This window comes from Cervus canadensis, chromosome 1, assembly GCF_019320065.1.
Source record: "Cervus canadensis isolate Bull #8, Minnesota chromosome 1, ASM1932006v1, whole genome shotgun sequence".
NCBI lineage: Eukaryota > Metazoa > Chordata > Mammalia > Artiodactyla > Cervidae > Cervus > Cervus canadensis.
This window is the reverse complement of record NC_057386.1, coordinates 45271152-45283557: the sequence shown is the minus strand read 5'-3', so window position 1 is coordinate 45283557 and position 12406 is coordinate 45271152. Positions and strand designations below refer to the sequence as shown.

The 12406-nt window shown below is 49.1% G+C and overlaps 1 protein-coding gene across 2 annotated transcripts in view; it reads right to left on the bottom strand.

Moving 5' to 3' along the window:
* The window catches only part of UNC45B (unc-45 myosin chaperone B), a 31711-nt gene extending 25813 nt beyond the window's left edge, over window positions 1-5898 (bottom strand). Inside the window, exons 1-5 of one of the 2 annotated variants that reach the window (XM_043480945.1) lie at window positions 5747-5898; window positions 4899-5066; window positions 4164-4200; window positions 1930-2105; window positions 413-502 (exon numbers count right to left, since the gene is read on the bottom strand). In XM_043480945.1, coding sequence (XP_043336880.1) covers window positions 413-502; window positions 1930-2105; window positions 4164-4200; window positions 4899-5066 — 471 coding nt within the window. In that variant the 5' untranslated portion in view covers window positions 5747-5898. Of the gene's footprint in view, window positions 1-412; window positions 503-1929; window positions 2106-4163; window positions 4201-4898; window positions 5143-5746 lie in introns of both variants that reach the window. The other variant, XM_043480954.1, reaches the window with a different exon arrangement.
* Between the last annotated feature and the right edge of the window lie 6508 nt (window positions 5899-12406).

Genomic DNA, 12406 nt, shown 5'->3' with positions numbered 1-12406 from the left:
GGGGTACAAAAAAACTTCTGTAATCAAGATAAATGGTATTGAATGCAATGTTTTAAAATATCAAAATCTATGCACTGCAAAAAACAATACATGAACAAAATGCCAGAAATGTAAAGACAGGATTCAACCCTCATTGTTCTCACTGTTGAGCATGACTCAACATGAGCACCCCTTGTGTTGAGCATGACTCTCCTCGTGGTTCTCACCCTAATCCTGGCCCTTCTTAGAGTTCACGCTGTTTCCTAAAGAGCTTAACGTTTGGCCCACCTTTGTCTCCTTTCTCCCAGGAGCCGCCCACCGGCACGAGACGGGGGCGTTACCGTCCGGACACAGGGGCGGAGCCGCAGAAGAAGCAGTTATCTGCGCGCCCCTAGAGCGCCCTCTTCTGGTTCGCTGCTTGCCCAGCACTTACCTTCTCCAGTTTATCCGCTTCACTGTTCCTGTCCAGGAGAATCTCAAACATCGTCTGAACCCTCGAGTCAGTGGAGAACTGCACCCGGAGCTGAGGAGAGAGGAGGGAGTGGAGAAGAAGGCAGGCGGACATCCCCATCATTTCAGACAGCTCCACTTAAAGGTCATCTCAGTTAACACTAGGGTATACTCTTTCTGCCTGCCTCCATCACTCGCTCATCCAACAAACACCTACTGAACTACTACTCCGGGTCAGATGCTGGCAGATGCTAGGGATAGAACGGGAGGACAAAATCAAATCCTTGCTCCATAAAGCTTACACTTTACATTCGAGGTCCCATTTAGTCTTAACAAGGCAAGTCTTGGAAGACGAAAAGATCATCACCCCAATTTTGCAGCCTCGCTGTTAGACGTTTCAATATGGGCTAAAACAGGAATGTATCTCCAGGGTCAGAAACATGAAGCAGCTTTCAAGTACCTCTTGAAATAAATGTAAACCATTTTTTCCTTCTTTATTCCTTTTTAAATATTCATTCATTCATTCACTTGGTTGTGCCCAGGTCGTCGTAGCAGCAGCACACAAGATCTTTAGTTGCAGCATGTGCGATCCAGGTCCCTGACCTGGGATCGAACCCAGGCCCCCTGGATTGGGACCACAGAGTCTTAGCCATTGGACCACCAGCGAAGTCCCTAAATGATTATTTTGGAATGTCTCATCCCTCACTCTCCCAATCCCAGTCCCAACCCCACTGCTCTGAAGCTTTGTTCTGCTGGGCTACAGTGCCACCTATTTCCATCCTGAGGTCATTTCCTTTCAGGAAGTCGCTCATTCACCACCCCTTCTCTGGTCACTGGTTGGTCTGTATTTTGACAGCCCTTGAGTCTGCACTCTGGACAGTACACTGTGGTCCCTCTATGGGGCTGCCCCAGGCATCCAGAAGTCCCTGTGACCTGGAGCAAGGAGATGCGTGATCAAGTTACCCTTCTGCTCTCACAGTGGGGAACTGACACCCCAGTGCGTCCCTCAGAAAACTGGTAGCTAAGTGAGGACAGAGGGCGCAGGACTCCTCATCTCTGGTCCCAGTTCCCTGAGCCCGCTCCATTTTCCTAGAAAAGATTCCCTGTTCCTGCTGGTTCCTGGCTCTCCTGCATCCCCCCAGCAACATCCTCCCCCCAGTTCCCAGGTTTCTCATGCTGCCTTGGTCCTCCTAGAAAGAGAGGAAGATCATAGTGAAGACGTACTAAGTTGTGATTTTTTTTTAAGCCTCCATCTGGAATTGAAAAGACTGGTATGCTAGTCCTGTCTGGCTTGTACCCTTGAACAAGCATCACGGCATCTCTGATCACTCTGATCACAGATAGGTGCATCTGCCCGGCTGTTCTGTGCCACGTGACCACTCCATCCAAGGGAGTGGCGGTAGGCCAGCCCTGGTGTCCCGCCGCCCTAACGGGTCCCTACTAGGAATGGGGAGAGGTGGCCGAGGCTTGCGGGAAGGCCTCCTTCCGGGTCCAGCCCACCTTCTCCTGGATGCTGGTGTTGAGTCTCCTCAGTGTCTCCTGGAAGCTCTGGTTCTGTGGCTCCAGGGTGGCACAGCGCTGCACGTCCTTGAAGGCCTGGTCCAGCTTGCCCAGGTGCTCCAATGCCTGGCATCGCCGGTACAGAGCCTTGATGTCCGAGGAGTTGATATCAATGGCTAGTGAGGGACGTAGGCAGAGTCTCAGGGCGCCGGGCAGCAGACCACCTTCCCTCCTCCCCCACCACTGCCCCCAACTCCAGGGCTTCCAACTCTCCCTTGGAGAGTGTGCATCCTTATAGACCAGCTTTGTGGAAGGCAATTTTTCCACGGACTGTAAGTGGAGTGTGGTTTGGGGATGATTCAAGTGCATTACATCTGTTGTGCACTTTATTTCTATTATTAGGACATCAGTTCCACCTCAGATCATCAGGCATTAGATCCCAGAGATTGGGAAGCCCTGTGGTAGACCATCTGGTCCTAGGCTCCCCTTAGTTAGGGAGGTGGTAAGAATCACTGTCTCAAGGTCGGAAGGGAGCTTAAGGCTCATCTTGTCCAATTCCTGACTCACCAGTCTCGGCTCCTTGATCCCGGCCAAGTACTAATCCAGTTGGTGCTTACATACCTCCAGCTGTGGGGAGCACCTTCCATCTCAAGGCAGACAGCTCCTTCAGAAAGCCCTTCCCTCCTCCAACTTGAAATCTATCTCCCTGTAACTTTGCCCTTTTGTCTTAAGTCCAGTCCTGGAAACTGTGAGATGAAATCCAATACTTCTTCCTTGTGACCAGCCTTTCAGGAATTTGAAAGCAGCTCCCCATCCCACCTGGGAGTTCCTTCTCTGAGCTAAATATTGCCACTTTTCTGCTTTTCATAGGTTGTGTTTCCAGTTCCTTCTCCAGCTAAGTCCTTCCCTTCTAAACTCACTCCAGACTATCTCTGTCTCTCCTTAAAAATTAGTGACTTGCTACAAGCAATAAACGCTGGAGAGGGTGTGGAGAAAAGGGAACCCTCTTACACTGTTGGTGGGAATGCAAACTAGTACAGCCACTATGGAGAACAGTGTGGAGATTTCTCAAAAAACTGGAAATAGAACTGCCGTATGACCCAGCAATCCCACTCCTGGGCATACACACCGAGGAAACCAGATCTGAAAGAGACACGTGCACCCCAATGTTCATCGCAGCACTGTTTATAATAGCCAGGACATGGAAGCAACCTAGATGCCCATCAGCAGATGAATGGATAAGGAAGCTGTGGTACATATACACAATGGATATTACTCTTCATTAAAAAGAATTCAGTTTGAATCAGTTCTAATGAGATGATGAAACTGGAGCCATTTACAGAGTGAGTAAGCCAGAAAGATAAAGACCAATACAGTATACTAACACATATATATGGAATTTAGAAAGATGGTAATGATAACCCTATATGCAAAACAGAAAAAGAGACACAGATGTACAGAACAGACTTTTGAACTCTGTGGGAGAAGGCGAGGGTGGGATGTTCCGAGAGAACAGCATCGAAACATGTATATTATCTGTGGTGAAACAGATCACCAGCCCAGGTTGGATGCATGAGACAAGTGCTCGGGCCTGGTACACTGGGAAGACCTGGAGGGATCGGGTGGAGAGGGAGGTGGGAGGGGGGATCGGGATGGGGAATACATGTAAATCCCTGGCTGATTCATGTCAATGTATGACAAAACCCACTACAATATTGTAAAGTAATTAGCCTCCAACTAATAAAAATAAATGAAAAAAAAAAAAGCCAAGACAGACCTATGCAGAGAACCCCCTTCATTCTGCATATTATAACCCTAAAAATGCAGCCGGAAATCGTCCCATTTTGATCATGCTCTTACATAAGCTCTCTCAGACCTTGAGGCACTCCGAAACCAGTGCTGATTTGTGTTTCTTTCTCCTAGTGTCCGTGGAATAAACCCATGAACACATCCTAGCCTCCAACAAAGTGCCTATGTCCTCGCTGTGACAAAAGGATTTCCAGGAGCATTCTTCTAAGAAAAGAAGCCACCCCAGCATATCTAACGTGTAAAAATGTGACTTAGGGATGGCTTTCCTGGAGCATTCCATTCACACAAGGATGGTCCATCTGAAGCTCTGCCTACAACATCCAGGATGGCATTTATACAATCTGTGAGTGTCAAGAGCCTCTTAGACTAAACAGGGATGCCAAGGGGGGTCGTGGAGGGCAAGGTCAGAGCAAGGGGGGGCTCACCTCTCGAGGCATCAGAAGCCGCCTGAACATAGCTCTCCTGAGGAATGGGGAAGGAGAAAACTTGGTTAATGCGGACCCAACACAGAGACAGCCAGAGAGGGTCCTGAGGTGAGGAGACAGGGCTTGCTGGCCGCTGTCACTGTCAGAGGCCAGAAGCTCCTTGCTGAGCATGGGAAAGTGGACAAGATTCAGGCACATTCATGCTTGAACCTGGCTCTGCTGCTGACTGAGGAGGGCGTGGCTACCCACTCCAAGGTTCTTGCCTGTAGAATCCCATGGACAGAGGAGCCTGGAGGGCTATCGTCCGTGGGGTCGCAAAGAGTCACACACGACTCAAGTGATTTAGCATGTACACACTGCTGCTAACTACCTAGAGCTCTTGGGGAAGTTATTGAGCCCTCCTCTTGAGTCTTGAGCTTCCTATCTGCAATATGGGTACAAGAGTAGTGGCAACCTCGTGGTCTGTGGTTAAGATGCCATGAAATAAGCTCTGAAAAGTCCCTGTCCTGATGCCAGTTTCCACGAGGCTGCTTCCCATGGGATAAGAACTGTCTCCGTGGATGACTTCCCCGTTTGCCAGAGGAGTGGGTCAGGCGATGGGTACCAGAAAGCAGGGGGAGGCGCCCTGCTCCAATCTGAGGGTTCCAGGAGAGGGTGTGACTGTCGGGAGGAGGGAACTGCCCCTCACCTGCATCCCAGTTCAGCCCTCAGTTCCCACCCCTCTCCATCCCAGACCGTTTTCAGGCCACAGGCCGCCCGGTTCCGATAGAGCGTGGCCAGCAGGGCCTTATCCTTGGTCAGCTTCAGGGCCTGGCTGTAGCTCTTGGTGGCGGCCTTGTAGTCCTGGAGCTGGAAATGCTGGTTCCCTTCCTCCTTCAGCTGCATCGCTTCTGCCTCGGCCATCTGTCGGGACAGGAGAGCTCCCTCCAGACCCGGGGCTGGGCTCCTGGTCTGAGGTCTGGAGCTCCGGGGTCCCCACCTACCAGGATGGATGGGGAGGATGCTACCTGGGAGGGAGGGAACCAGAGGGACCCACCCCTCAACCCCCGCCAATCCACTGCCCAGGAGGACATCACAGCGTCTGCTAAGAGTGGGGCCCAAGTTGAGAGGGGTCTCAGCATCTCTGTTCCTAGGGAACTCTGCTCAGTATTATGTAACAACCTAAACGGGAAAAGAATTTGAAAAAGAAGGGGTTTCCCTGGCAGTCTAGTGGCTAAGATTCCATGCTTCCAATGCAGGGGGCCTGGGTTCCACCCCTGGTCAGGCAGCTAGATCCCACTTGTTGCAACTAAGACCTGGTGTGGCTAAATAATTAAATAAATAAAAATACATAAATTTTTTTAAAAAAAGAATAGATATATGTATAACTGAATCACTTGGTACACCTGAAGTTAACGCAAAATTGTTAACTATACTCTGACTTTTTTTTTTTAAAGAAGAGTCCCTGTTCCTCCCTCTATCTCCCTCCCAGCAGGATGGGCAAAGCCACGACACCAAGGGCCTGAATTCTCATTGCAGGCCTTAAAATGCCTGGGTTCCGCCTTCCCCCTCCCCAGTCCCAGGAACACTCCGGGCCAGCTCACTTTCTCTCAAGGACAATGTTCTCAGTCCGTCCTCCTGGGGTGCGGCTCCTCTGTGTGTGAACCCCCAGCCGGCCAGCGTCAGTCTGCCCCTCCCAGCCCCCACCCAGGAGACTTTATCACCCCAGCCAGTGGCTCCGGACCATATTTGGCCACAGGGGCAGGTGCCCCTGGCGTCTGTCAGAGATACTCCGGGACCTCCCCCTCCCCAGACTGGACGGTCATTACCACGTGGAGGTTCCAAGGAACCTCTGCCCCCGCATCCCACTCAGGGCCAGTCCTGGGGGCACAGGTGCTCCTAACCCCCCAAAGAATGATAGATCCAGAGGAACGGGAGCACCCCCAGCAGACCCCCGCTCCCTAGGCACAGCTCGGATGCCCCTTCTCCACCTCCCTCCCAGATAAACAACCTCCTCTCCCCTCCCCCCACCCCTGCTATTTTGGGAGCAGAGTGACAGCTGAGGGGCTGGCAGGCTTCGACACACGCAGAGCAGCTGCCCAGGTCCCAGGCCAGCTGGAGACTTCCAGAAGCGCCCTTCTGGAGGGAGGAGGGAAGAGGAGGGAGGGAGGAAGTTTCCTTCCCCTCTCCCCCTTGTCCACAACTCCCCTGCCACTTCCACCCATTGAAAACGGCCTTGTTTTTCAGAAAGATCCATGGACCTTTTGTCTCACTTGAGTGGAAGTGGGTGGTTTGTTCCACTCTGCGCATCTTCTGCGGCTCTTCCCTGTCTGTATGGAGGGTCTGTATTTGGCATCCCTCCCCGCCCCCAGGCTAGGAGCCCCCTGAGGATGGGCTCTGTATGTCCCCCACCGGACTGAATCTTCTCCTGCAGAATCCCAGGCAGCCTGGGAATTCCCTGCGACCCAGAACTGTGCCCCCCTACCTGACCCCTCATCAGAGAAGGCAGGGGGGTGGGGGGGGTGGGGTCTTCCTTGGACGAGAACTGTATATTCACTAAAAATTGTGAATCACTGTGTTGCACACCCGACACTTATACAATATTGTAAATCAACTCTACTGTGATGTTAAAATTTTAATTAAATTAAAAATTCTTAATTAAAAAAAAACACACTATGTACTTGCCACCAGAGAGGGTCTCCCCTGGGACAGGAATTGTTTTTCCTTTTTCAACTGAGGGTTCCTAAGACAAATTTATGAGGTTGTCCCCCACTTGGATATAGAATTCTCCCAGCTTTCTGTGTCTCTGAGACTGGGCAGTGAGTGCTCTCCCAGAGGACAAGTACAGCGTCTCATGCAGTTTGAGTTTCCCTGGCACAGAGCCTGGAAGACTCAGTGTCCAATGCACGTTCTTAAATGAATGAATGAATGAGTTTTTCGTGCTGACGCTTTGCTTCACATTGCTACCATTCTGCCCCCCTCTCCCACATTGCTTCAGACTGACTGACCAGGGCTAAGAAAAGACACTGAAGGAAAAAAGTGTAGGTGGGATCACTCACACCAGATTCTGCTCTTAGCTCTGTGACCTTGAAAACACAGCTCTGTGACCTTGGACAAGTTCTACTGTCCTACTGGACGCAAAGTCCAGCCCTGATAAATGTTCAAGTCCAGGGGACCCGGATTCAAATTCTGATTCAGTAATTCATTCCACAAGCATCTCTTAAGCATTTGATATGTGCCAGGATTCCCTCGAGGCTCAGCTGGTAAAGTTGGTACAATGCAGGAGACCCGGGTTCAATTCCTGGGTCAGGAAGATCCCCTGGAGAAGGAAATGGGAACCCACTCCAGTGTTCTTGCCTGGAGAAACCCCTGGACAGAGGAGCATGGCAGGCTACAGTCCATGGGGTCGCAAGAGTCGGACACGACTTAGCGACTAAACCACTACTATCTGCCAGGAACTGTGAATGATTATGGAAGCAGAAAACACTCCTGGGGTAAGGATCTGTGTCTATTTTGTCCCTCACATATTCCAAGTGTCTGCAACAGTGTGTAGCATGTAGCGGCTATTGTTTTAGTCGCTAAGTCATGTCTGACTCTTTTGCAACCCCAGGGACTGTAGCCCACCAGGCTCCTCTGTCCATGGGGTTTCCTAGGCCAGAGTACTGGAGTGGTATGTAGTAGGTGCTCAGAAATATTTGTTGAATGAATGCATGAAAGAATTCCATGAATCTGTGATTTCTGATTTTTCCTGCCTGTAATGGGAGGCTTTGTAGGGTAACAAAGACAGAAAGTAACTGACCAGATTTTTGGTTTGAAACATCACCCTGGTTGTCAGGTGAAGAGGAGGAGGCAGGGTAAAGACAGGTAGGCAAATGTAGAGACTGTAGGAACCAGTATCGCAGCCAAAATCTAGGCTCTCTGTGCACTGATACGGAAGAGCAATATGCAGACAGAATTGTGGAGAAGAAAGAGTGACTCTATTAATTTGTCAGACAAAGGGGGAACACAGTACGCTGGCATCTCAAGTGCTGTGCCCCCCTGCCCTGATGAGTGAAAAGTGAAAGTGAAAGTCGCTCAGTCGTGTCCGACTCTTCGGGACTGCATGGACTATACAGTTCATGGAATTCTCCAGGCCAGAATGGGTAGCCTTTCCCTTCTCCAGGGGATCATCCCAAACTAGGAATCGAACCGGGGTCTCCTGCATTGCAGGCGGATTCTGGTGAGTAGGGAGAGGTTACATAGTCAGGCAGGAGAATGTGATAAGGATCAAGGCAATAACCATCTTTCTTTTTCTTTTCAAGCTGTGACGGGTCTTCATTGCTGCGAGTGGGCTTCCTCTACTTGTGGCGAGCGGGGGCTACTCTTTGCCGCAGAGCACAGGTTCTATAGAATGGGCTACAGTCATTGTGGCACACGGGCTTAGCTGCTCCACGGCATGTGGGATCTTTACAGACCAGGGATCGAACCCATATCCCCTGCATTGGCAGGCAGATTCTTAACCACTGGACCACCAGGGAAGTCCGGTAACAGTCTTTCCTTCTTTCCTCTGCAAAGTTTCAAAAGGGTGGGTTGCTGACAAGATTAGGGTGTGTGCAGGGTCTAAGGTGGTCTCCTGACCTTGAAGAGCTTCTCTGGTCCCTTTAATCTTGACTCAGGTGGTTTCCTGGTTGCTCCTCCCTTGATTAGCAACTGCTTGAATCTACTCTTTGGAGCTCAGAGAAGATTGTGGAAGGTGGAGTGTTGCCTCCGTGAAATGAGGGACAAAAAGGCCTCTGTGCCTGGGAGCCCCAAAGGGCCCTGCATGGCATCAGTGTGGCAATGGAGATGGAGGGAACAGATTCTAGACAGGGTAATAAGGCAGCCCTGGCGGAGCTTGAGATGCCCTGGATACAGGGGAGGGAGAAAGAGAGGGAGGGAAGGGGGAAGGAGGGAGACAGAGAGAGAAGCTGACCAAAGATCCTAGGTTTCCAGTAAGAGTTCTTCTGGTCCGTCTCTGCTTTAGGGCCTCATCTGTAATATGGGATGAAAAGAGTCATGACGATTAAATGAGTTACATATGTAAAGCACTTAGAACAATGCCTGACACATTGCTATTGTTGTTATTGTTGTTATTATCGTAAACAACAATACATATTGTTATTATTATAGAAGGAAATGGCAACCCACTCCAGTATTCTTGCCTGGAGAATCCCATGGACAGAGGAGCCTGGCGGGCTACAGTCCACAGGGCCGCAAAGAGTCGGACACGACTGAGCGACTTCACTTTCACACTGTTGAAGACTGCAAGAATTTTTTGCTTCTATCCTCAAGTATTATTAAATGATTTGAGCCATTTGAAAAAGAATACTAGACTTCCCTGGTGGCCCAGTGGTCAAGAATACACCTGCCAATTCAGGAGACATGGGTTTGATCCCTGATCTGGGGCGATTGCACATGACTTGGAGCTACTAAGTCTAAGCGCCACAACTACTGAGCCTGCGCTCCAGAACCCATGAGCGACAACCAGAAAAGCCACCTCAAAGAGACGTCCGCATAGGGTAATAGAGAGCAGCCCTCGCTGGCCGTAACCAGAGAAAGCCTGTGTGCAGCGCCGATGACCCAGAGCAGCCAAAAGGAAAAATTAATTAATTATTTTAAACTTAAAAAGAATTCTAATTTCCGCCTTCAATCCCATGGGCTCTGGATTTATAAGGCACTCCCATTGCCTATCTCTGTGATCTCAGGGGAAATCAACCAGCGAGAGCCTTCAATTATGCATCGGTAAAACTGGGGCTAAGAATCTCTGTTCGGAAAAGACAAAAGGTTGTCAGTATCCGGCAAGTGATCTGCAATCACCAGATGGCCAACACCAAAATCAGATTGATTATATTCCTTGCAGCCAAAGATGGAGAAGCTCTATACAGTCAACAAAAACAAGACCGGGAGTTGACTGTGGCTCAGATCATGAACTCCTTATTGCCAAATTCAGACTTAAATTGAAGAAAGTAGGGAAAACCACTAGACCATTCGGATATGACCTAAATCAAATCCCTTATGATTATACAGTGGAAGTGAGAAATAGTTTTAAGGGACTAGATCTGATATACAGAGTGCCTGATGAATTATGGATGGAGGTTCATGACATTGTACAGGAGACAGGGAGCAAGATCATCCCCAAGAAAAAAAAAATGCAAAAAAGCAAAATGGCTGTCTGAAGAGGCCTTACAAATAGCTATGAAAGGAAGAGAAGTGAAAGGCAAAGGAGAAAAGGAAAGATACCCATTTGAATGCAGAGTTCCAAAGAATACCAAGGAGAGATGAGAAAGCCTTCCTCAGTGATCAGTGCAAAGAAATAGAGGAAAACAATAGAATGGCAAAGACTAGAGATCTCTTCAAGAAAATTAGAGATACAAGGGAACATTTCATGCAAAGAGGGGCTCAATAAAGGACGGAAATGGTATGGACCTAACAGAAGCAGAAGATATTAAGAAGAGGTGGCAAGAATACACAGAAGAACTATACAAAAAAGATCTTCACGACCCAGATAATCATGATGGTGTGATCACTCACCTAGAGCCAGACATCCTGGAACGTGAAGTCAAATGGGCCTTAGGAAGCATCACTATGAACAAAGCTAGGGGAGGTGATGGAATTCCAGCTGAGCTATTTCAAATCCTAAAAAATGATGCCGTGAAAGTGCTGCACTCAAGATGCCAGCAAATTCGGAAAACTCAGCAATGGCCACGGGACTGGAAAAGGTCAGTTTTCATTCCAATCCCAAACAAAGGCAATGCCAAACAATGCTCAAACTACCACACAACTGCACTCATCTCACAAGCTAGCAAAGTAATGCTCAAAATTCTCCAAGTCAGGCTTCAGCAATACGTGAACCGTGAACTTCCAGATGTTCAAGCTGGTTTTAGAAAAGGCAGAAGAACCAGAGATCAAATTGCCAACATCCACTGAATCATCAAAAAAGCAATAGAGTTCCAGAAAAACATCTATTTCTGTTTTATTGACTATGCCAAAGCCTTTGACTGTGTGGATCACAACAAACTGTGGAAAATTCTTCAAGAGATGGGAATGTCAGACCACCTGACCTGCCTCTTGAGAAATCTGTACGCAGGTCAGGAAGCAACAGTTAGAACTGAACATGGAACAACAGACTGGTTCCAAATAGGAAAAGGAGTACGTCAAGGCTGTATAGTGTCACCCTGCTTATTTAACTTCTATGCAGAGTACATCATGAGAAACACTGAACTGGAAGAAGCACAAACTGAAATCAAGATTGCTGGGAGAAATATCAATAACCTCAGATATGCAGATGACACCACCCTTATGGCAGAAATTGAAGAAGAACTAAAAAGCCTCTTGATGAAAGTGAAAGAGGAGAGTGAAAAATTTTGCTTAAAGCTTAACGTTCAGAAAACTCAGAAAAAAATCAGAAAAGATCATGGCATCTGGTCCCATCACTTCATGCAAATAGATTGGCAAACAGTGGGAACAGTGGCTGACTTTATTTTTTGGGCTCCAAAATCACTGCATATAGTGATTGCAGCCATGAAATTAAAAGACACTTACTCCTTGGAAGGAAAGTTATGACCAACCTAGACAGCATATTAAAAATCAGAGACATTACTTTGCCAACAAAGGTCCATCTAGTCAAAGCTATGGTTTTTCCAGTGGTCATGTATGGATGTGAGAGTTGGACTATAAAGAAAGCTGAGCGCAGAATTGATGCTTTTGAACTGTGGTGTTGGAGAAGACTCTTGAGAGTCCCTTGGACAGCAGGGAGATCCAACCAGTCCATCCTAAAGGAGATCAGTCCTGGGTGTTCTTTGGAAGGACTGATGTTGAAGCTGAAACTCCAATACTTTGGCCACCTGATGCGAAGAGCTGACTCATTTGAAAAGACCCTGACGCTGGGAAAGATTGAGGGCAGGAGGAGAAGGGGACGAAAGAGCTTGAGATGGTTGGGTGGAATCACTGACTCAATGGACATGAGTTTGGGTAAATTCCGGGAGTTGGTGATGGACAGGGAGGCCTGGCGTGCTGCAGTCCATGGGGTCGCAGAGTTGGACACGACTGAGTGACTGAACTGAACTGATCCTGCAAGGCTCTGGGAGAGACCAGAACGCGGAGGCAGCCACCAGTCCAAGGGTAGGGTGTGGAGGCGAGTACCAGGTGAGCCCACGCCCAATGCCGGAGGCCTGGCGGGGCACGGCACTTCCCCGCCGCGACACCAGGGGGCGATGCGGCGAGCTGCGGCGCCGCTGAACCACGGC